Source organism: Apteryx mantelli, chromosome 3 (assembly GCF_036417845.1).
Source record: "Apteryx mantelli isolate bAptMan1 chromosome 3, bAptMan1.hap1, whole genome shotgun sequence".
Classification (NCBI taxonomy): domain Eukaryota; kingdom Metazoa; phylum Chordata; class Aves; order Apterygiformes; family Apterygidae; genus Apteryx; species Apteryx mantelli.
Window position 1 is genome coordinate 102,213,058 of NC_089980.1, and position 20,886 is coordinate 102,233,943.

Sequence of the window (20,886 nt, forward strand, 5' to 3'; positions counted from 1 at the left end):
TTGGCTGTTCACCTAGCCTTTTTCAGGGTACATTCAAGGGTTCCTCAAGCACCTGCAGAACCACAATGGGCAGAAAGGTTTTGGCACAGTCAGACTGTCTGGAAAACAAACCAGGGCAAGACATGCCCAGTGCCCAGAATGGATGAAAAGAACCCAGTGTTGATGCTAATAGACACTAAGATCTCAAATTATTGTCACTGCTTGCTTCAGAAGTTTGTGATGCCATGACTTGCTCTTCCTGTTATGTGGAAGATTTGAAAGAACAGCAAATGGAGCACTTCTGTAGAGCATCTTTCTTCCCCCACCAGAGGCACTACAACCAGCTCACCTATGGATCAAAGAGTTACTTGCTTGCAGTAGCTGAAAAATCAGAAGGACCCTAGTAAGCCATGAGACAGGTGAGAATATTTTCTTTAACAGAAACTAAAACTGAGCAGAGAACAGATACTAGACAAGCTGACAGCCGGGAACAGAGAAAATTAATTTGAAATGCTGTGGAAGTCTCAGAAGCCAATAAAATTGCTATCAATGAGTGAACATCAAAAACAAAAGACCCAAACACTCAAATATCTTAATGTCAGTCTCCAAAAATAGACAAGCAACACTGCCTTTTGACTGATCAGACTTTAAACAAAACCAATTTCATATTCTGGTGAGATTACATGTTTTGTTCATAAACATAATTCATAGAAATAATTTACTTTGACTTAATATTACAACCCATTCTGATTGAGAAAGCAATAGCTTATAATAAATCAGAGTAAGAGTTGGCTAATCTCTGAAATAGTTTACAAACAGGGAACTACCATTTAGGTTCCATTGGGATTGATGCTGTGCCAGATTTTGGTGGGTACTTTTTTTTTAAGCAGTTGGGAAGGTTGTTTGTCTTTTTTTTAAAATAGTTTTCATTAGCAGTCAGGAAATAACTGACAGCATTTGTTGATTAACAGATACAAAGCAGAAAATGAAAAGAACAGATCTGAGTTACCCAGTGAGCTAGGTGCACTCTACAGTAATACTGGTTACCAAAGCAGAGGATGTTTTAGTATAGCTAAAGAGAGACACGGCACTACTGGAGAAGTCCAGCAGAGGGCTATGAAGATGATGAGGGGACTGGAGCATCTCTCTTATGAGGAAAGGCTGAGAGAGCTGGGCCTGTTTAGCTTGGAGAAGAGAAGACTGAGAGGGGATCTTATCAACGTGTACAAGTATCTGAAGGGAGGGTGTCAAGAGGATGGGACCAGACTCTTTTCAGTGGTGCCCAGCAACAGGACGCGAGGCAACAGGCACAAACTGAAACACAGGAAATTCCATCTGAACATGAGGAAAAACTTCTTCACTGTGAGGGTGACAGAGCACTGGACCAGGTTGCCCAGAGAGGTTGTGGAGTCTCCTTCTCTGGAGATATTCAAAACCCGCCTGGATGCAATCCTGTGCAACGTGCTCTAGGTGACCCTGCTTGAGCGGGGGGGTTGGACTAGATGATCTCCAGAGGTCTCTTCCAACCTCAACCATTCTGATTCTGTAAAGGCAGTGCATTTTTAACAATGAAGCAAAGAAAGAGACCTTCTTGGGAGTAGTCTGCCTAAAACCTGTAGTGGTCAAGCAACTAAACACATCATCCCAATGAGACATTGCAACTAAAAAGGTGAATGATATTCATGTATTCTAGTATTAACAAGCTAATGACAGTACCTTCAGGGGGTTTTTTTGTTTGGCTGGGTTTTTTTGCTATACCATACACAGAATATGGCACACAGTTCTGGCATTTGTATTTTTAAAAATATATTTAAAAAAAAAAAAAAATCAAGTGGAAAGAGGTCCAAGAGTTGTAAAGTGATTAAGGCAGTAAAAGTAAGCAGCCAAGCACCATTTTGGTAAAGAAATTCCAAACACCAAATCCAAATTCCAATTCTGTTTAATCCAAAACAGAAACTACAAGCTAGAAGCTTTTGTTACACAACCTTTGTTCAGAGGAAAAGCAACTAACCATTGAACAAGAACACCATCTCTCAGTATCTTTATCTAAATACAGGTGGTCTTTCTGGAAGATAAGTTTTAGTCCAGCATTTACACAAAAACATCTTTCTTCAAGATGCTAAGGATTCAAAACAGGACACTACTCACTGCTGCCCATTTCCCAACAGCAGATTCAAGAGATTACTGCAGACATACAGTGGAAGCAAACAGAGGATGCAGAAAGATCCATTCAGCTGACAGAACAGGCAAAGAAGCAGATCATATCAATACTGCAGGATCAAGCCTGGTGTTCAAATTTGGATAAAGCAATAAAAGGTCAGAACTAATCTCCTAAGTCATGAAAGTCTAGAATGATGTTCCAAGATGTTCTTCCCACCCTAAGGCAGCTATTGAATACAGCTTGGAAGGTTTTTACACCAAGAGAGAAAGCAGACTAGACAAGGGAGTTTTTAGACCACTGAAGTTTGGCTAAATGGACTGGATAATAGCAGGTTGTGTACCTCACAGCTATGGCAAGTCAGTTGTAGAAGTCCACAGGAAAATAATCATAACTTGCAATGTACACAGGTTAATACACAGTTTAAAATTTCCCCCAAATCAAAGCTCTATCAGATTTCACCCATGCTGTTCTCTGCAGCTTCTTTTGAGCTAATGTATAAAGCTGAAGTAAGGGGCACGGGGGGTGGGGGGGAAGCATCTCACACTGCTTCCCATATGCCTGACACATACAATTCAGGTAAAAATGTATGTTAACACATCTAACTCAAATGGTTCTCAACAATCATGTTCATAAGAAGAATGTAAGTACTGCAAAAGTAATAGGTAGGTTGACTAGCCATCAGACCTGCTCAGAATTTCAAAGATGCTACATGAAAACAACATGACCTGTCAAAACACTCATTTATGTTGTGGAAACCACTAATGCAAAGTAACTATCTTCACCATCATTAAAATTCAGAAGTCAGAGTTCTTACACTGAAAAATGAAAATGTATACTTACGCTTTCAACTCAGCAAATCTCACAAGGATGCGAGCATAGCTCTCATCTTGACTATGCTTTTCTGCAGGTAATGCAGTTACCGCTTGACTGTAACGACCAATGAGTCTATTCAGTAGAGTAACATCCATCTGAGGAATTCCCTTCTTCTCTAGCCTAAGCAAGAAACTCAGCCAGTCTTCTGGATTATTTGTCGTCATCATTATTTGATTAACAGTTCCAGAGTTATCTAATGGAAAAATAACAAAAAGGTTTGATTAAAACTGCAGCAAACATGAAAAGCAACATAAAACATTTTTTGTAAACTTTAATCTACAAAGACTAGTTTTGTGGGTGTGATTTTTTTTTTTGTACTAGATTGGAGTAATGAAAAGTTACTAAAAAACAAGGAGAGATGACATATTTTGAGGTGATTAATACTAAAGAAATACTAAAAGAATAATATTGAAATATCTTAAACCCTTTCAGTTAACAGTTCTTCCATCCTTAGTCTAGGTTAAGATCAGTTAAAGAAGTGATAGAGATAAAAATGCATACCTGTTGTATCAGCTGATAATTTAGTATAGGTAAGTTCATCTGTGACATTGTCTTCATTTTTGTACTTGTTTTTCAAATCTCTAACTCTACTCATGATTGAGGCGATTTGTGGCAATCCTCTTTCACTCAGATCCTCCTCCTCCATCTGCAGACACAAGGTTAAAAACTAGTGAAGTTCCTGAAGAACTCCATTGTAGCAGATCCTTAACTGGAATTACCTTTAATTGATAGTGCATGTAAAACACTTTCCCATGTATATTTTGCAAATTAGTTGAGATTAAACCAAATTATATAACATATATATTCTAGTAAAACTTTGTCATCTTAGTTATACAAATAAACTTCATAGCAGAAGCCAACTTAGAACAACAAAAGGAGTTGGTGCACTAAACTGATCTGCCCAAACTGTAATCCACGCTGTATAACAGCCCTTTCCAATAACGTATATCCAGTGTTTCAATAAAGTATACAGAGGGGGCGGATGTTGCCTGAACAGCTATCAAACCACATTCTAAATCCATTGATTTGGATGGTTAACAAGAAGAGGTAGTCCTACTCCTAGCCTTATACTCCTTCCACTTCTCTTGAACAAACCAGCAATGGAATGGGTATTTACCAGACCTTATGATTACCTGGCTCAGGGACAAACATCAACAGAAAGTTAATCCTCTACAGAAAATAAAGGGGAAGGTGATATATTGTTTTGGGGTGTTTTTTTGTTTTTTTTTTTCCTCCTGCTTTCTCAACTGCCTTATCATATGGAAAAAAAAGAAAGGAAAGGCAGGCAGGAGACCTTTACACTTGGTGTTACCTGTTAAGAGTGGGTTAGACTACCCAAGATGTCCAGTCTCTCCCCCTCCCACCCCATCTTAAACATTTCAGGTATAGAAAGAAAACTTGATACCATAAACTTCAAGTTTTAACAACAGTTAAAATTCTCCAGTCTCATCACAGATATAAGTTATAGCACAACTAATAAATTTCAAGACAGTAAAAGTTGCCTAAAACTCACCTTTTAGCATTACCTTTCCCTGGTATTGGCCCAGTATTAACATATTATATGCACAGTTGAACAGTGAACTGTACCCTGAAAATTTTCAGTCTATCTATGTAGAATTTGCCTCGATTTTAATATTATCCTTCTTTAAAGTAGCACTTAATTAAAACATATGGTACATTTATTTATACCATTGTGAATTTAAAATCAAACATTTTGAAACTCTTGCTTCTTATAGTTCTCATTAAGTTTTGCTGTTGCAAAATTTTACAGCCTAGATCTCTATCTCAAAGAATTCAGTCTTTATTACCCAAATAAAGACAAACCACTGAATACTGGTGAACCAGAAAGGAAGGTGTAACAAGTAACCATACTACATTGCCATAATAAATATTATGCAACTTTTGTATTAATTCCTGGCTGGAATACCCGTTTTGTCAGGGAATACAATCCAACACCAAAACCAAAAGCTGGTGGTGGAGAAGGTGGTTAGCCAGGAGACACTAACAGGAAGAGAAAGAAAGCTCACAGATGAAAAAAAATAATCTGCACAAGGTCTTACAATCTGTGTAGGAGCTGGAAGAACCCTAAAGCAATTTGTGTTGTCAACTTTTAAGAACTATCCCCACATAACTGGGGTAATTCAAGGCTTACAAAAGTAACAGTGTAAATGTTTAACATTTACAGTAAAATATTGAGAACCTTACAAGGACAAAGTTAAGCATGTTTCACCTTTCTACAGTCTCTCTCTAAGAAGGGCAAGATCTTGTGTATATTTCCAAAGAATAAACCATATTACCTCTTCAAAGGATGTGATAGGTGCGGGTAGCAGTTTACTAACAAAACAAATCATCTATTTTGCTAAGAGGTGCACTACATAAATAGCATCTTTATATAATTTCAGTACAAGTTGTTTGCCATAGCTATAACTGAAGCTCCAGATTTGATCAACTCATCTACTACGCGTCTTCTCCAAACAGAAAGTATCCATATCCTAAGGCTTTTCAAAACACCAGCACATAGCAAAACACTAAAGTATACATAAAGAACTTCAGAATGTAACCTTTTCTTACGAAGTACAAAGAGCAGTATCTTTATGTATAAATATCATACTAACACTTGCCTCATTTTCTGCCACAGAAAGACCTAACCAGTTTTTAAAAGCAGCTTGGCAAGTTTATGAATGGGATTTATGGAAGTACTAGAAGGATATTAAACTTAATGACCCACTGGGTCTCTTTTCATTGTTTTAGTTTTTAAATGTTTTCTACACACATTTGCTTTGTGCTGTTAAAAAAGAAGTTTAAAAACAACTATTATAGTTTCAGCAAAGATGATGTTTTGTAATCATCACGTAGATAATACCTCTTTTGGCATTAGTAGAAGAGGAAAATAAGGACACAACTACACATTGCTTCCATTTTATCTGGAAACAATTGGAGAATGTAAACATGCAAGTTTTCAAAACAGGTATACAATTTTTAACACACATGAAATCACATACAGGATAGAAGGCATCAAAGAATCTGTCTCTGTATGCCTACATTTGACATATAAGACCTTGCAAAATAAACCACTGCAGTTAAATCTGCTAAATTAAGTTAGATCACCGCAATTAAAATCTGAAAATTAAATTATAAAGCTTCATTACCACTGACATTGCTGACTTCCAGCTAATTGTGTTCAACAAACTCCTCCAACACAAAGTCATAAATATCTGCAAATCCTTACCTCTGATCTCTTGTGCTTAGCAGTGAAGATAAGGAAATAACAGAGACCTACTTCTGCATTTATACATTAGCTGAACTGAACACTGAAGAATTCCAAATGGGCCTTAGCAGAATTAAGGCTGTGAAGAGATAGGGATGAGCTATTTATCTCTGCCTGAAAAAAGTTTGAGACATAAATATGATAAATATCACAGTAAGAAAAACAAATCTACACCTTAAAAGATGTAGTATGCCTCTAAAGCACTGTTTTGCATAGTTTGTATCAGCAAGAGGGCAAAGGAATCTTCTCACCACCATGACAGATAATCATAACCTTGCAAGTGTAATAGGAAAAAAGCGTGAAAAGGCATTGTTATGGGTGAAAGGAAGAGTCCAGCAGAAGCAGGATTCTTTCTAAAGAACAAGCTAACTAAAGTAAGAGCTTGCAAGCTCTTGCCTAAGTACAATTCAAGGCAGAGAGCATGCAGGTTTGTTACAGTGCACTGAAAGAGGAGAGGAAGAACATAGGGGAATACATAAAAACTACAAAGTTAAGGTACAAGTCTGAATTTCACAGAACTTGATATTCTGTAAGAGTACAATTTTGTTTTTTTCCCCCCCCATTTTATAACAGCAGCTTAGCAATTAAGTCCTATATGTAGATATTTGCAATCATTTTTTAAAATGGTAATTTAAATCTAGGTTTGCAGTTGATAACATGGCTAAGTAAAGGTCAGAAGTGTTATGCATGCCCCTCACCCTCAAGCCTGAATTAACATATTGCAGTGCAGTGGTACTCAGACTGATCTGTTGACTGTGAGGGTCTACTGACTTTCAGATCACCACAGAATAGCAAAGACATAGCAAATTAAAATATACTGAAAATATAATTATCCACACTTCATTAGAAAACTTTTAAGGACTCCACCAATGAATAAATACTGAAACCCACTGCTGCCGTGAAATTGCTATTGGGGAGACAGAAAATTTAGAACTTTTTTCCCCCCACGGAGCCAGTGGAAGAATACACAAATGTGCTAAACAGTTAAAAGATGCAGTAAAGGCATGCACTTTTGAGAAGACTAGCTTTTTTTCCTCTTATTCGGTATTTTCAAGCTTCAGCTGCCTTCCCAGCTTACAGCCCCCTCCCCATCACAACCATCCATTGATATTCTAAAAACCATTAACACAAATATCCCTGTTCCTTACTGTATATGCAAATTTGACAGGTTATTACAGGGATTTAGTTACTTCCTGTGTTATAGTGAGATATGTACAACCAAAACCAAACCAACTTCTGCATCTTCTCCATTTAGTCCAGGCTTACCCCATCAGTCCCTTCTTTCCAGCAGATTCCCCGACTGCTTTAACAGGTGGCATATCCTCAGGATGCAGCAAGTAGTCACAGCTTCAGACTACAAAAGAAGACAAGAGCTTTCCAAATTCCAACAACTTCAGGAGAAAAGGCAAAGAAAAAAGGTCCTCAGTTTTTATCTTCCACATAAAATTAATCCTCTCTTCCACTTCAGAGTCCCTATTCCTCCACAAGTTGCTAAAGGCAAATCACAAGGGGGAAATACCTCAAAATGGAAGCGTTCCGCATGTATTTATCCGTAGAGGCCAACCATAGCTTTGATTCCATTACCATGGATTATATTATTCCACCTAAAAGTTCAGCACACAATGTTAACCTAAGCTCCTTACCACAGGTAATGGCAGTTTTCACAGTGAGCAAATGAAAACAATTCACACACTCATTAGTTCAAAGGGGTATTGTCAAAGCCAAGCAACACCTATTTCTTTAGATTGTAAAAGGATATGGATGATTTAAAGATCTTTTAAGAAATAGTGCCACATCCTCAATGCGATATCAGTTTATTAGCAACAGAAATATAATATCTGGATACAGCTGAGAAACAGAATCTAGGCAAGCTGTGCAGAGCAAATATGCTAAAATAAATTGAAGATAAACAGAGAATTTTTATGATTTCTGTGTGCCTGCAACACAAATCTCTTCCATTTTCATGAACCCCACTGCTCACAACTTTTCCCAGATTAATAAATGTTCCATACATCTAATGAACAGGATCATTTTAATTCCTCAAAAGTCTATTAAAAATAGTAGTGAAATAAATGCATATCCAGGGGATTTGATTTGCTGATTACTGTGAAGCTGGGCCCAAAAATGGAAAACCAGTATACTGTGGACAGATTAAATGAGTTCAAAGACAGACTAAGTCTATTTTTAGACAGTGGAAAGTCAGTCTTTGATCTTTTTGTATTCAGGTATAACAAGTTAGTGAAAATTTGCTTGAAGGGCCATGGAGATTAAAACTATTTTAGATCAATTATTGATTGTGATGTAATTGAAAGAGAAAGCAAGTTCATCCACATCTAATTCCACTGTCTAAAAACAACCTACTGTCATTTTCATCAACCTTCACCAATAATTTGTAGAGCACTATTCAAAGTAAGTTTGCACTTCCTTGAAAGCAGCAGACTCTTAGCTATCACCCAGTAAAAACCTGGACATACAGCAGAGACCATAACCTAGCAGATTATCATATTTACATGAGATTGATTATATAGCCAAAATAGGCATATTTCATATCCTTCCTGTATTAGGAATGGCCTATTAAGAATATAAAGTCCACTCTAGTCTATACAGAGAGATTTACATTTTCCAGTAGGTTCAAAACATTGTTTCTCTCTGTATAACCCAAAAGGCAGTCTGGAAAAACACCATCTACATTACCACTATCAACAGCTCTGATCACTTTAACATTTCACCAGATAAAGATTTGTTAAAGGCATGAACTTTATGATATCTTTGCAGAAAAGCAAAAAGAGGACCAAGTTCTGAAAATGGTTCCTTCCTTCTCTATGAAAAAATTATTCTCATGTGTCTATGAAAAGTAGAAGCAAGCATGCCCTAAATGCCAAGGCCTATACAGAAAGAATTATAAAAGCTAGAGATCACATGCTAAATCAGTGCTACCTGAAAAACAGTCTTAGTTTCACCGAGATGAGACTAAAACAAGAACCATCCCCTCATTTTTCTTCAAGAATGAAATCCAATTTCAGTGTTTGCTTGGAACTTCCTTTATACCTATTCCTCCCCCAAGTGCATAGAGAAGAATTACCATAGGCTATCAGGCTATCCTGAGACAAGCTGTGTAAACCAAAATGAGATGGAATACTTGCTTAAGGTTGAACTCTGGCATGAGTAGAAAAATTAGTTGCAAATCATGAAAATACATAGATGATTGTGCTCTTAGTGTATTTTGCACTCAATAACTCTATAAACAAATACGATGTCTTATAACTGTGTATTTTCCTGTGTGTTTTGGGGATACGCCAGCCTCTGTGGTTTTGAAGTGATCTTAAGCAGTATTTTCTGGAGTGCTCTTGTATCTTTTCTCCCTCTTTTTTGCAATGGTCTGAGACCCAAGTCATAAAGGATGGGTGTTGGATATAGAGATCTCTGTTCTTGATCATAACCAGCAGACACATTTGGAAGTGCTTGCTCTTATTCCAAAAGTAGTTTTTGTGCTTTTTTGGTGCTGTTCAGTTACTAATTTGGAATAGTTTTATTGATGTGTTTTAACAAAAACTTTATTTCTGAGATGATATGAAGATGAATATAGTTTTTCCATCAAATACAAACTTTGAGAAAGACCAAAAACATGTTTTAATTACTGAACATAAAGGTGTACCCAGTAATCTACTGAAATACTGACCTATACCTGTTTCTCCAAAGAAACCAACAGTTGTAGAAGGCAGCAAAAACTTTCAGTAAGTGCTTAAAAGAGTGCATGTATTATTTTTTATTAAGCTGACTGAGGAGGAAAACATTTGTGTTATTCTATTACCCATATTTTCCTTATATCCTCAGACTACTGTGGGTACAGCTGTTATCTTAAACATGTTTCTAGCTATATTTATGGTCTAATTAAAATGCCTGCTAACGTCAAGGGACCATATCTTATGGACTCAGCTCCTCTACTCTGTGCAGAAGGAATAAAATGCCACATATTCCTCCCCATCAGAAGCTTTACCCATATGTATATTTTTGGCACTTTCCCCTTCTTCCCCCATGTTTAAGACGTCCTTTTTTCCCTGTGCATAAAGATCGCACATAAACAAGACAGGAAAACTGACTGTAGCCTTGAACTTGTACAGCATTTGAATTATTCTGTTCATGTATTCACTTCAGTATTTCAATAGTACTCAGCATTTGAGCAAAACATGCACATGCTAGCTGGTAATACAGAAAGTGCTGAGAATTACAAGAAGCACAGCTATCCCTAATCCCTTCCAAGTGCAGTTATTTGTAAACACATCAACATTGCTTAAACACACTGTAGTACTGCTATAGACCCTTCCTGAATGTTAGGAACTATTGCACAGTCATTTGACTGTGTATAAAAGTTCCTGCCCTCAAAAACCTTGCCATCTTGGTTCAAGCCAAATAAGAATGGAAGCATGAGATAACACATGGCTGTCTTCAGAGACACATGGCACTGTCTGTCATTTATCTAGTTATCAGTTTGTGTTCCGCAGATGTCACAGCAAAATCTAATTTTTATTACCAGTTTGAAAGAACAGATACCACTCGAAACTTCTAAGGTTTTTTTCCTACGCTTAAGGAAAGTCATGAAAGCAGCAAACCTGCTTGTTAAAAGCAGCAAATTCTTAGGTTAAAGTTTGAAGAGCAGATTGTAGTGGTAGAAATATGAAACAAATTGAGACCTTCTGTTACCTTGGACAGATATTTAAAAAAATGCCATGCCTTGAAAGCGTCAATCTAAGTTGTTCCATGAATAGAGTTACCAAAATCTGAATTCAGATCAGTGGCAAAAGCACTCCAGTTGTCACCAAATTTGGCTCCCTTTTACATCCTGTGCAACACCCTGACTACAAGACTAACAGGTTACATGATAAGTAACTACCTAGCTCCCACCACATAGGCTAGATAACTTGCTTCTAACCTGTTCACAGTACAGCCAGTAGTAGTCTCTGTCCTTTACCCAGCTATTATTCTCCCCAAACATACAGAGACTTGATGGTTTTGAAACCTCTCTGAAATCTCTTTTGAAACTAGGCTTAGAATTTATTTATTTATTGCAAGTCCTAAACTCTAAATCAGGGTTTGCTTATATGGAAACAACAACAACTAACCTTCAGAAAATGATGACAACATCATTAGCTATCAATAAAAATGGGAAAAATAGGAATTTTAGTTTCAGCTAAAAAAAGGACTCAGATACAAAAGGAAATGAATCAAGGAAACAGTCAAGAGCAAAAAAACAGATAAGATACTGTAGCATAAAAACAGTGAAAGCAGCATGCAACACTGTCAAGTCAGAATTCTAAGTATAGAAGGCTTAAGGACATAGCCAAGCAGTGACACTAGAGACATAACTGAGAACAGTTTTAATTTAGGATATCATTTTAGGAAGAGGTCTAGCAGCAGCATTTGCACTAGCCAGAGCTGGGCAGGTGCACATTTCAAAGAGCCCTCTGTCCTTTTCCCCTCCGTGCACCCACATGCACCTTTCTATTGCTGAAACAGTTTACATGAATATCAAGAGCAATTCTGCTTTATGTCTATTTCTGGAAAGTGTTCTTCTTCACCCTGGCTGAACATAACTTAAACACTGGACTGAAATGCTCACCAGATTAGAACTTGTCAAGTCTACAGCCAGCTGTGTTATCCAAAACTTGCTTTTCATTTGATTTTGGAAGATTCCAAATATAGGAACAAATAAACCCACAAAATCATTCACCAGTTCTAGATAGAAAGAATATCACCTCCGAGGGAGAAAGGTGGTGGGAGGGGGGGGAAAAAAAAAAAAAAGTGGTGAGTGAGGCAGGAAAAGGACTATGCCAGATGTCTTACAGCTTTATTTTATGTATTTCCTATTAAACTAGAGAACAATTAAACATCATCCAGGGAATTACTACAACCTGAAACAAAGCCTTTCAACCGCTCCTAGGTTCCTCCTGGGACCAGTTTCCTAAACATCATAGCACCCAGCTACAGGCATTACCACATTCACCTGTGCTTTTTTGACCTCCAGCCAAAACCTTCCCCACGCGGCTACGCTAGCAGCGGAGCAAAGGCTGCCAGCAACGCTGCCACCCGTGCAGGCCACAACCTGACAAAGCCTCGCCGCTCCCCGGCGCACACCGACCTCGCAGGGCCAGGGGAGCCGAGGACCCTGTCGCGGCCCCGCACAGCGGTGGCGCCGCGCCCCCACCCCTGCCCGGAGCGGGCCCGAGGCGCGGGGCAGCGGCAGCCGAGGGCGGGGCCGGCGGCAGCCGAGGCCGGCGCCAACCGCCTCACGCGGCCCGCGGGCCCCGCCGCAACGCCAATGCCGCCCTCGGGCCACCGGCGCGGCTCCCCACGAGAGAAGCGGCCCCGGGACCCCTCGCGCCCGGCCCTGCCCGGCGAGAGGCCGCACTCACCGCCGCCCGCCTCAGGGCCGGGGAGAGGCTCCGGCCAGGCACCGGCGCGCGCCGCTCTCTGTTTGAATATCACCGACGCCCAAAGAGCCCCTTTCCCATTGGTCGGAACAGCTCGCGGGACGGGTGAGGGAGCGAGCGTTGATTGGCCAGGCAAAAAAAAAAAAGTGGAGCTCGCCTTTCTATTGGAGGCGTGCCGCCGCGGCGGAATCCGCGGCAGCCGAGCCTCTCTTCTCTCCCGCTTTTGCCGCCTCGTGACGGCCCCCTTGCTGGGGCGGGGCTGCTCGCGCCTGCTGCGCCAGGCGTTGGTCCCTTCGCCCCTGCCTCGGAGTGGGGGGGAGGCGCTTCTGCGCAGGCGCGTTGGGAGGCCGCGCGCTCCTCTGGGGTGGGGGTGTGTCGCGCGCCGCGGGGGCCGTTAGCTGCCCCGACGGCTCTCGGCCGAGAGCTAGGGGGGGGATGCTGCCTGCGCTGCTGCTGCAGGCCGACGAGGGCGCCTCGTTGTCCGGCTGGAGCGTGACGGGTTTCTCCCCGCGCGGCGTGGGCACGGCTCGCCGCAGGCCTCTCTTGCCCGGCGCGGGCAGCCTCTGCCCGAGCGCTGGTCTCGGGCGGCCGCGGCAGCGGCTCATTCACCTCCTCGTCACCCGTTGGCCTGGCTCCAATCCTTATTAATTCCTAATTCCCACAAGGAGAGGAAGAGAAGTGTGACCTCTCCGGTTTGAGCTCATGGTTACAAAGTTCAGAGCACAGAAACAAGGTATTACAGACTTAAAATATACCTGAAAATATTTTCCTTTTCAAGCAGGTGCTTGGGTTATTTTTTGAAGCTTCATTTAGCTGTAACAGTGTGGCTGGGCTATGTATCCTGACCAGATCCTTAAGATTACATCTTTCCTTTACATTTATTTTTTTTAACAGATTCTTTGTAAACTGTTCCAGTATCTCCAGTATGCCCAAGGCTGCTAAAAGCAGCTGTTTATCTGAGCTGTCCCTTTCTTCTTGGAGCTGGATTATAGTGATACAAATGTACTAAATAGAGTACTTCAGCTTCTCTGTATTTACCTTTTGATTGTACTTCTTAATTAGTGTATTTTTTCTAGCTGGTATGGTTCTTCTGATGTTTATAATATTTTCAAGATTGTTGACACACTTTCTAAACCAAATTTTGTGAGACCTATTCTCTGTATATGCTTTATTAATTTAATAACTTACTGCTTACCATTAGTTTTCCATAGACATGAGACATGATATATTAATATTTACTTAAGTTTATCTTACCATTCTTTATTAATCTAAAACTTAAGTATCTCATCTAAGCTCACTGTACAGTCAAGGGAAGGCGATAGGCACCTCAAGAGGGAAATTCAGTCCAAAGACCCATTTTAGAATGTGTATCATTCCATGGAGGTGCTTCTCTTTCTCCACTGAGTATAGAGGAATTAATTCTAACTTTTAGCAAGCTAAGATTAAGTAAGTTGATGTTTTTTCTACGTTGCCTTACTCCTCCTTGCATCTACATGTTTTTGTTTGTTTTGATGGTTTTGTTGTTGTGTTAGAGGTCTCATGTTCCACCAGAATCTGAATCTAGTGATAATTTAAAGATGCAGCACAAGTCACATGCATCCAGTCTGCATCTGTCTTTTCGTAAGTGCGTAGTCATAGATTATTCGATTAGTAGGAGTTTTGATTAGGTCAAAGGAGGTGAAGAGTGCTGGATTATTCTTGTGAGCAATGCTGTAGGGGCAGTTATTTAGTTTCTGTAGCTGTGACAAGAAATAAGGGTACCAGGTAAAATCCTAGAAAAATAAAAAAGCAGAAAGAAAATGGGGTAGAAGTCTGGGGGGGAAAAAAACAGCAAAGAGAGAAAAAGGTTAGAGAAAGAAAGACTGTAATGCCTGTAGCAAAAACAAAGGAGCTTCCATTTACTATTCCTCGTTGCAATATAAATTGTGTATGGTGTTTGAATTGCTGCTAGAACCATCTTTTACTTACTTATAAACATATATGCATGTTATGTCATAGACGTCTAGGGAATTTAAGACATATACCAATTGAAATTTCCACCTAAAGGTGATTCCAATTTGAATGAGAAAAGTGATGTATGAATCACACAAACAAGGAGGACACGAGGAAAGAGATGGATGACAAACAAAGGGAAAGAAAATTCAGTCCTCTGCGATGAGTTGCCATCAAGGAAATCTTGTTTCATTAGTTTCAATCCCTAATTGTATGGTAAGATTTTGCATATTTTTGGACAATGATACTGCAAATCCAAGTGTGGCCCAGGCACAAGTGGGTCATGAAGGATTTTTCAAATGTTGATAAAATCTTTATACCACACTAGCATGTGTTCTGAAATGGACGTAAGAGAAAGTTTTTCTTCTTCTACTTGGAAATTTGACAGCAGCCAACCTAGCCTCTTGAGTTGGTATTCAAGGTCTGATGCCTCTGATACAAAGCACTGATCTAAAAGAACAGAGATGGTGGCTTACTGACTACAACCAATGACAGACGTTCAGTGCAGCCAATTTGGTTAAAAGTGTGTTTGGAGAAAGCTCTGAAGAGTATTTTATGAACTCCATCTATTGAAAGTGTCTGGACTGTTCCTGACTGCTGGTGCACTGCTACAACATACAGATGTCCATGAGAGAGGCAAACAAATATTCTAGATGGTAGAGTCACCTCAGCAACTGAGAAGTTGTTCTGAGAAGAGTAAGCAGCAAATGTTACACTATGGTTTTCAGCAGCAGGAATAATGACCAGATGTCTAATATTTCTGCTGCTCCTAGTTGTTATGTTTGCATGACATATTACTTGTTTGTCTTTATTGACTGCTTTGAGCTTTGTGTAATTCGTTAGAAGAGGAAAAGAGAATAATAGTTATTTATATCAGTGCATGTTGTCCCATGGCATTTGTTCATTCACAGATCTAATGCATGCCTTGTGACTGGTGTTAGAAAATAATCTTCAGTTTCTTGCTTGAATGCTTGTACTACAGGGTTTTGTACCTCTCTTAAAAGTTTTAACAGAATCCTGCACTAAATCCTGTCACTTATTTATCTACATCTAAGTTTCCTCACAAATAAAGGTAGTGGTACTAGAAATACCACCATTTGAGAACAGATTTAGCAAAACTGGGACCAGTGGGGAAAAAAAGAGTTATGGGCAGGTTGTTTATTAGGGAGGAGACTGGGATGGAGAAAGGGAGGCACAAGGGTGTGAAAAAGAGCAAAGAAATGTGAAAAGGGATGATAAGATGTGCAAATAATGTCACCAGTGCTGTCTGGAAGTTCATGTCAGGCAGCCCTACATTCATCTTCGCAGCTGGAGCAGAAAAATAAACCAGACTGGTGGCTCTGACTGTACCCCAAGCCTCGGCCTGCTCCTGCCATCAGGAAGGCCTGGCGTGGTGGTGGGGCAGGGACCAGCAAGGGAGCACCTGGACAGATGGATCAAGACTTCTGGTATCACTATATCAGTGTCTGTTCCGGGCCTGGCGGCATCAGCAGCTAAACACCACTTCATGACAGATTGATCTATTGATAGATCCTGAGCATAGGACCAACAAGCATTGTGATCTGAGTCTATTGACAAATTGGATGCACTGGGTTTTAATGCAACCAAATACAAAATCATACAACCAGACAAAATGGAGATAGACTGTACCTACTGTTTGGGCAAAAGTACTGACTTGGAAAGAATACATAAGTAGCACAGTGGGTGAATAACTCTCCATGTTGTTCCAGTGCAATGCTTAGAATGATTGTTTAGTGCATTAGCGTGGAGTAGAAAATAGGAGTACCAATAGGAGTAGAAAAGTGATTTCCTATCTGTTCATATCCTTAGTGAGTTGATTCTGGAACGTGTATCAAATTTTGATCACCACAGTTTAAAAAGGGGATTGAAGAAAGCAGTATCTGGAGAAGTCACAATAGTTATGTAAGTAGTAGAAAAAATGCCTTATTCGTAAATAAAAAACTAGTGAATTTTATCAAAATGAACATTAAGGGATATCATGACTTAAAAGTTTAAGTATTTTCATAGGGAGCAAATACCAAGGGTTAACAGTCTTTTTAATCTAGATGGTGAAGCAACAAGAGTGAACAGCAGAGAGAGTTCAAGCCAAAGTCAAATGAGGTGGTTAAATCAAGGTGGTTAACCACTGAAGCCAACTAGGAAAGAAGTGCATATATATTCCAGCATTTGACATCTTCAAATGAAGATTTATAGTAAAATATACTCTATTTAAGCACATCTTACAGTATACAGCTCATCAGTAGTGGAGCTACTACATGAAATTTTCTAAGCTGTGTTAAGAAGAGATCAGGCTAGATAATCTAATGGTCCTTTCCACCTTGAACTCTGAAGCCACAAGTCTCTGGAGAGAGATCCTTGGTGTTCAAGAAATGATCAACATTCTCTATCTCTTGGCATTTGATAGTCTTATCTTACAAAGTTTGTTTCTTTCAGATTTGTTTGCTCCTGTCACAACACCTGCTTCTTAGGGAACTGGAGGAATCATTTCTGATAAATCTTCTTACCCCTTATGTAAATCTATACATTTCTTGTTCTCCCACTTCGCCTTTTTCCTTTCTTTCTTCTTCTCTTTCTCCTTTGATAACTAAACTGATCTCAAAAAATATTCAAAATCTATTGAACAAGAGTTGCTTAATCTGCATATAAAACTCTGCTGTTTGCCAAAAAATAACTGACAGTTGCACCAGAGAGAGCTATGTGGAAGACTGGGTTAATTATTTTGCTATAATAAAAAAATTTGGGACACAGCTTTACTCATGTGGTGATGCAATGTCTGATTGTTCATTATTACAGTTAAGCAAGTTTCTTTTAGTATTGGAAATAGTTGCCAGCATTAAACTTCTAGCTACTATTAAAAAATCAGATCAAAACCAGAAGGGTAGGGTTAATTTCACCTAATCTGAGCTATCTAAAAGGTAGATATCCAGTCTAAGCTAGTTATCCAAGTTCCCTTTGCAGCCAGCACAGAGGAATATCTTATCCTACATCCCTCCCATCTGCAGATGAGGTAAATGACCCTCTGGAGGTATCTTTCTTCCTTCCCGTTGACTGTTGAGAGAATGTCAGCAGCTATCGTAGTCTATATACCTAACTCGCAGTCAGCTAAAATCAGGTAAGGTAAATTCTTCATCAGCTGTCTGCTTCCACAAGCAATGCAATTTCTCATTATCCTATCCTCTGCAGTATCGCCAAACGTAATTTGTTACTGGCCTTCTGCCTTCATGAATGTGCTTTCTTCCTGAATCATCTGTATTTTGTTTTTAAGTTAAAAGTTGAATGGCTTTAATTCAGCTCTCTGCTCACTTTCTAGATTTTAACTCAGTCCCCTAGGAAAGAAAGCTGCCTGTATATCTCCATGATGAATTGCTACACAGGCCAAACACCAAATTTCATCCTGTCAGTGCCTTCTCTTTTTTTGGATGCTTTTCTGTGCATTTCCATTTCATCAGAACACCTTGAAAAAATCTGAGAATTTTGCTTTCAACACCTATGTAAGATTAAGAAGTATTATGCACATTTTATATTGGAAAATTAAGGCATGGGGCAGTGAGTGACATACCTTAAGTTGTACAGGATACCTGTAACAGATCTAGGAATCAACCCCAGAGATCCTGATAACAATTAAGTGCTTTTAGGACTTTCTCATTTGAGCATTTCTTTGGAACTCACTAGTTGCAGCAGTCTTTGAGGAAAAGTATATTATTATATATACTCACTTCAAACACTGATAACAGTAGATCTATTATGATGTCAGCCTCTACAGGTTGGCATTGAGTACAACAAATATTAGGTGATTGCTCATCTACATACTGGATAATTACTAATCTGCTGTGGATGACTTTTCAAGTGGAGTTCTCCTGTGTTTTGTTCTGTTCTCTGTCCAATACAATGTTCATATGAGGCCACACAGGAAATGAGAGATGAGATGTGAGTTGTGGTACCTTCAGTAGGAGGATAATGTCCAGCTGCACATACCTATTTCATCAGATCCAGCTGGTGCTGTTCAGCAGCTTACTTCATATATGGCCAAACTGAGTTACAGATGCTTGTGGGCTGGAAATAACTAGAAAAGAACAGAGTTGAGAAATCATGTGAACAGTCTGTTGTGCAGGTTCGCAACTGTGGGCCATGCTGGATCCCTAGGTTTTGTTGGATGTTCATGTAACAAGAACAGAGGAGAACGTTATATATATATATATATCTGTTGAGAAACATGCATCTTTCCCTTTTAAATGCTCATCTTTAGCAGCTATCTGTACAGTTGCCCTGTTTACTGCAGTACATTTTATATAAATCCATTCTTGGAAATCTTAGAAAATTTCAGCTAATAGAGTATATATTAGCTAAAGTATATCAGATTTGTTACACTGGCTGCTAATCATTTTCCTGATTTTTCACTGTTTTCCTAGTGAATTTGAAATGCAAGTTTTGACCTATAAAACTCTATATAATACTGACTACTTAGTCACTACTTCTGTCTGTGATTAAAGCCTTGGCAGTAGTGGTCAGTTAAGGGCATGTTTAATCAGATAGCTATAAGCCAGCTCATTCTTTTCTGCCCATATTCTCATCCAATTGGACACGGACCAGATCCAGGTGAGAAATAATATAATTGTAATAGAATTGTCTTCTGAAACCTGCCTGAGACACACCACATATGTGTTGTGCCTACCATAACTCTGTACAGCCATTGGACTGCATTTGGTTTCTATGTGACTAGCTTAAACTCAGCTAGAGAAACTCAGATATACTTCTACCTCTCCCTTAGACATTCCCAAGAGACTGTAATTCACTCTTTTATGAAAATAAGGGGCAAGGGGGAAAGGAACATCATCTGTGAATGCCTTTGAGTTTAGGAATTTAGTCCATGAGACTTTGGTTTGTTGAATATCTATTCTTCACTTCTTTCTTCAGAACTGACTGACTTGAGACTTTGCTATTGTTAGGTTTGGGGGAAAATATTTTAGAAAAATATAATCAAATATAACTGATTTTAATTGGGCAGCTAATAGTAGTAAATTTAAGAATGTACATGAGTGAAAGATGCACTTCATGATGCCAGATCAAGGCCTAAAGTTATTACAACATGTTACCATTGTTCACTGTTATTAAGAATATCTCAAAGAGTAGGTGGCCATAACGCAATAATGTTCATCAGTTCTTTTAACACATACCTTTCAAAAGAGGTGTAACAGACATCTAAACAGCAATCACCATTATAGCTGTAATATGACATATGGCTATGGTATCAGACACTTCTTGTTTCTATGTTTAAAATAGAAGAGAAATACAGTACAACTTGTGTTTGTTCCCTCATTGTCAGATTGTAGAACCTTGCACAGAAAATAAGATACAGGCTTGTTTCTACTGTTTCACCAATCCAGGTGACTCCTATTAACTTCAGCTCACAATTCTAAAAAGTAAGTGGTTGAACTGCTCTCTTGAGCTTTCCCACATCCTATGAAGAGGCACCTCTATAAATAATGTGAGCTAAGCCTCTTTTCCTCATTGTCTCAATCACATGGAGCAGTGGATAGATTCCTGTATGGTGTATTTAGAAGTCTGGGAGATCTATAAAATATTGAGATTAATTGTTATCACTGAAATATTCAGTTTCTCATGATGCTTCTGTTGAAATGTGCTGGTCTACAGATTCTGTAAGTGTTGAGACCATTGCAAGACTCTCTTGATGACTCCTTTATCACTACCAATGAGAGCAAAAAAAGATATCATGTATAATTCTGACTTCTGCCCTGTAAAAGCAACAGGAAAGTCTAGATTTGGATAATCTAAATGATACTCATAACCAGAAGACATGAAGTGACTTTCAAATTTTTAGCAAAGAAGTCAATTCTTACTGCACTGGTTTCATATACAGCTTCTCTTATGCCCATAAAAAGCGTGATATCTAGCACCAGAAAAATAATAGATGAGCTGATTTTCCAGAAAAGACCAAAATCAATCATCTACTAGGAAAAAGAGTAGAACTGGAAAGTTAGAGGGTCTTTGAGGATGACTGTATAGCAAGACTCTTTAAGCAGTGGCCAAGAAGGCACAGTCAACAGTCAAATAGGGTCAGGTCTTCAGACACCATAAATCCAACAGATCAGAACACTTCTGTACCCCTCAGGAGGCAGGAATAAGTAGGCCCCATATCTAGGCCT

The 20,886-nt window shown here is 39.2% G+C and overlaps 1 protein-coding gene across 7 annotated transcripts in view; it reads right to left on the reverse strand.

The window, feature by feature from the left end:
* The window catches only part of TTK (TTK protein kinase), a 43,422-nt gene extending 30,656 nt beyond the window's left edge, over positions 1–12,766 (reverse strand). For 3 of the 7 annotated variants that reach the window (XM_013948979.2, XM_013948977.2, XM_067294072.1), the window contains exons 1-5: positions 12,692–12,766; positions 7,548–7,635; positions 6,243–6,395; positions 3,515–3,659; positions 2,981–3,206 (exon numbers count right to left, since the gene is read on the reverse strand). In XM_013948979.2, coding sequence (XP_013804433.1) covers positions 2,981–3,206; positions 3,515–3,659 — 371 coding nt within the window. In that variant the 5' untranslated portion in view covers positions 6,243–6,395; positions 7,548–7,635; positions 12,692–12,766. Of the gene's footprint in view, positions 1–2,980; positions 3,207–3,514; positions 3,660–6,242; positions 6,396–7,547; positions 7,664–12,691 lie in introns of those variants that run through there. The other 4 variants (XM_067294070.1, XM_013948978.2, XM_067294069.1 and 1 more) reach the window with 4 other exon arrangements.
* Positions 12,767–20,886: the final 8,120 nt, after the last annotated feature.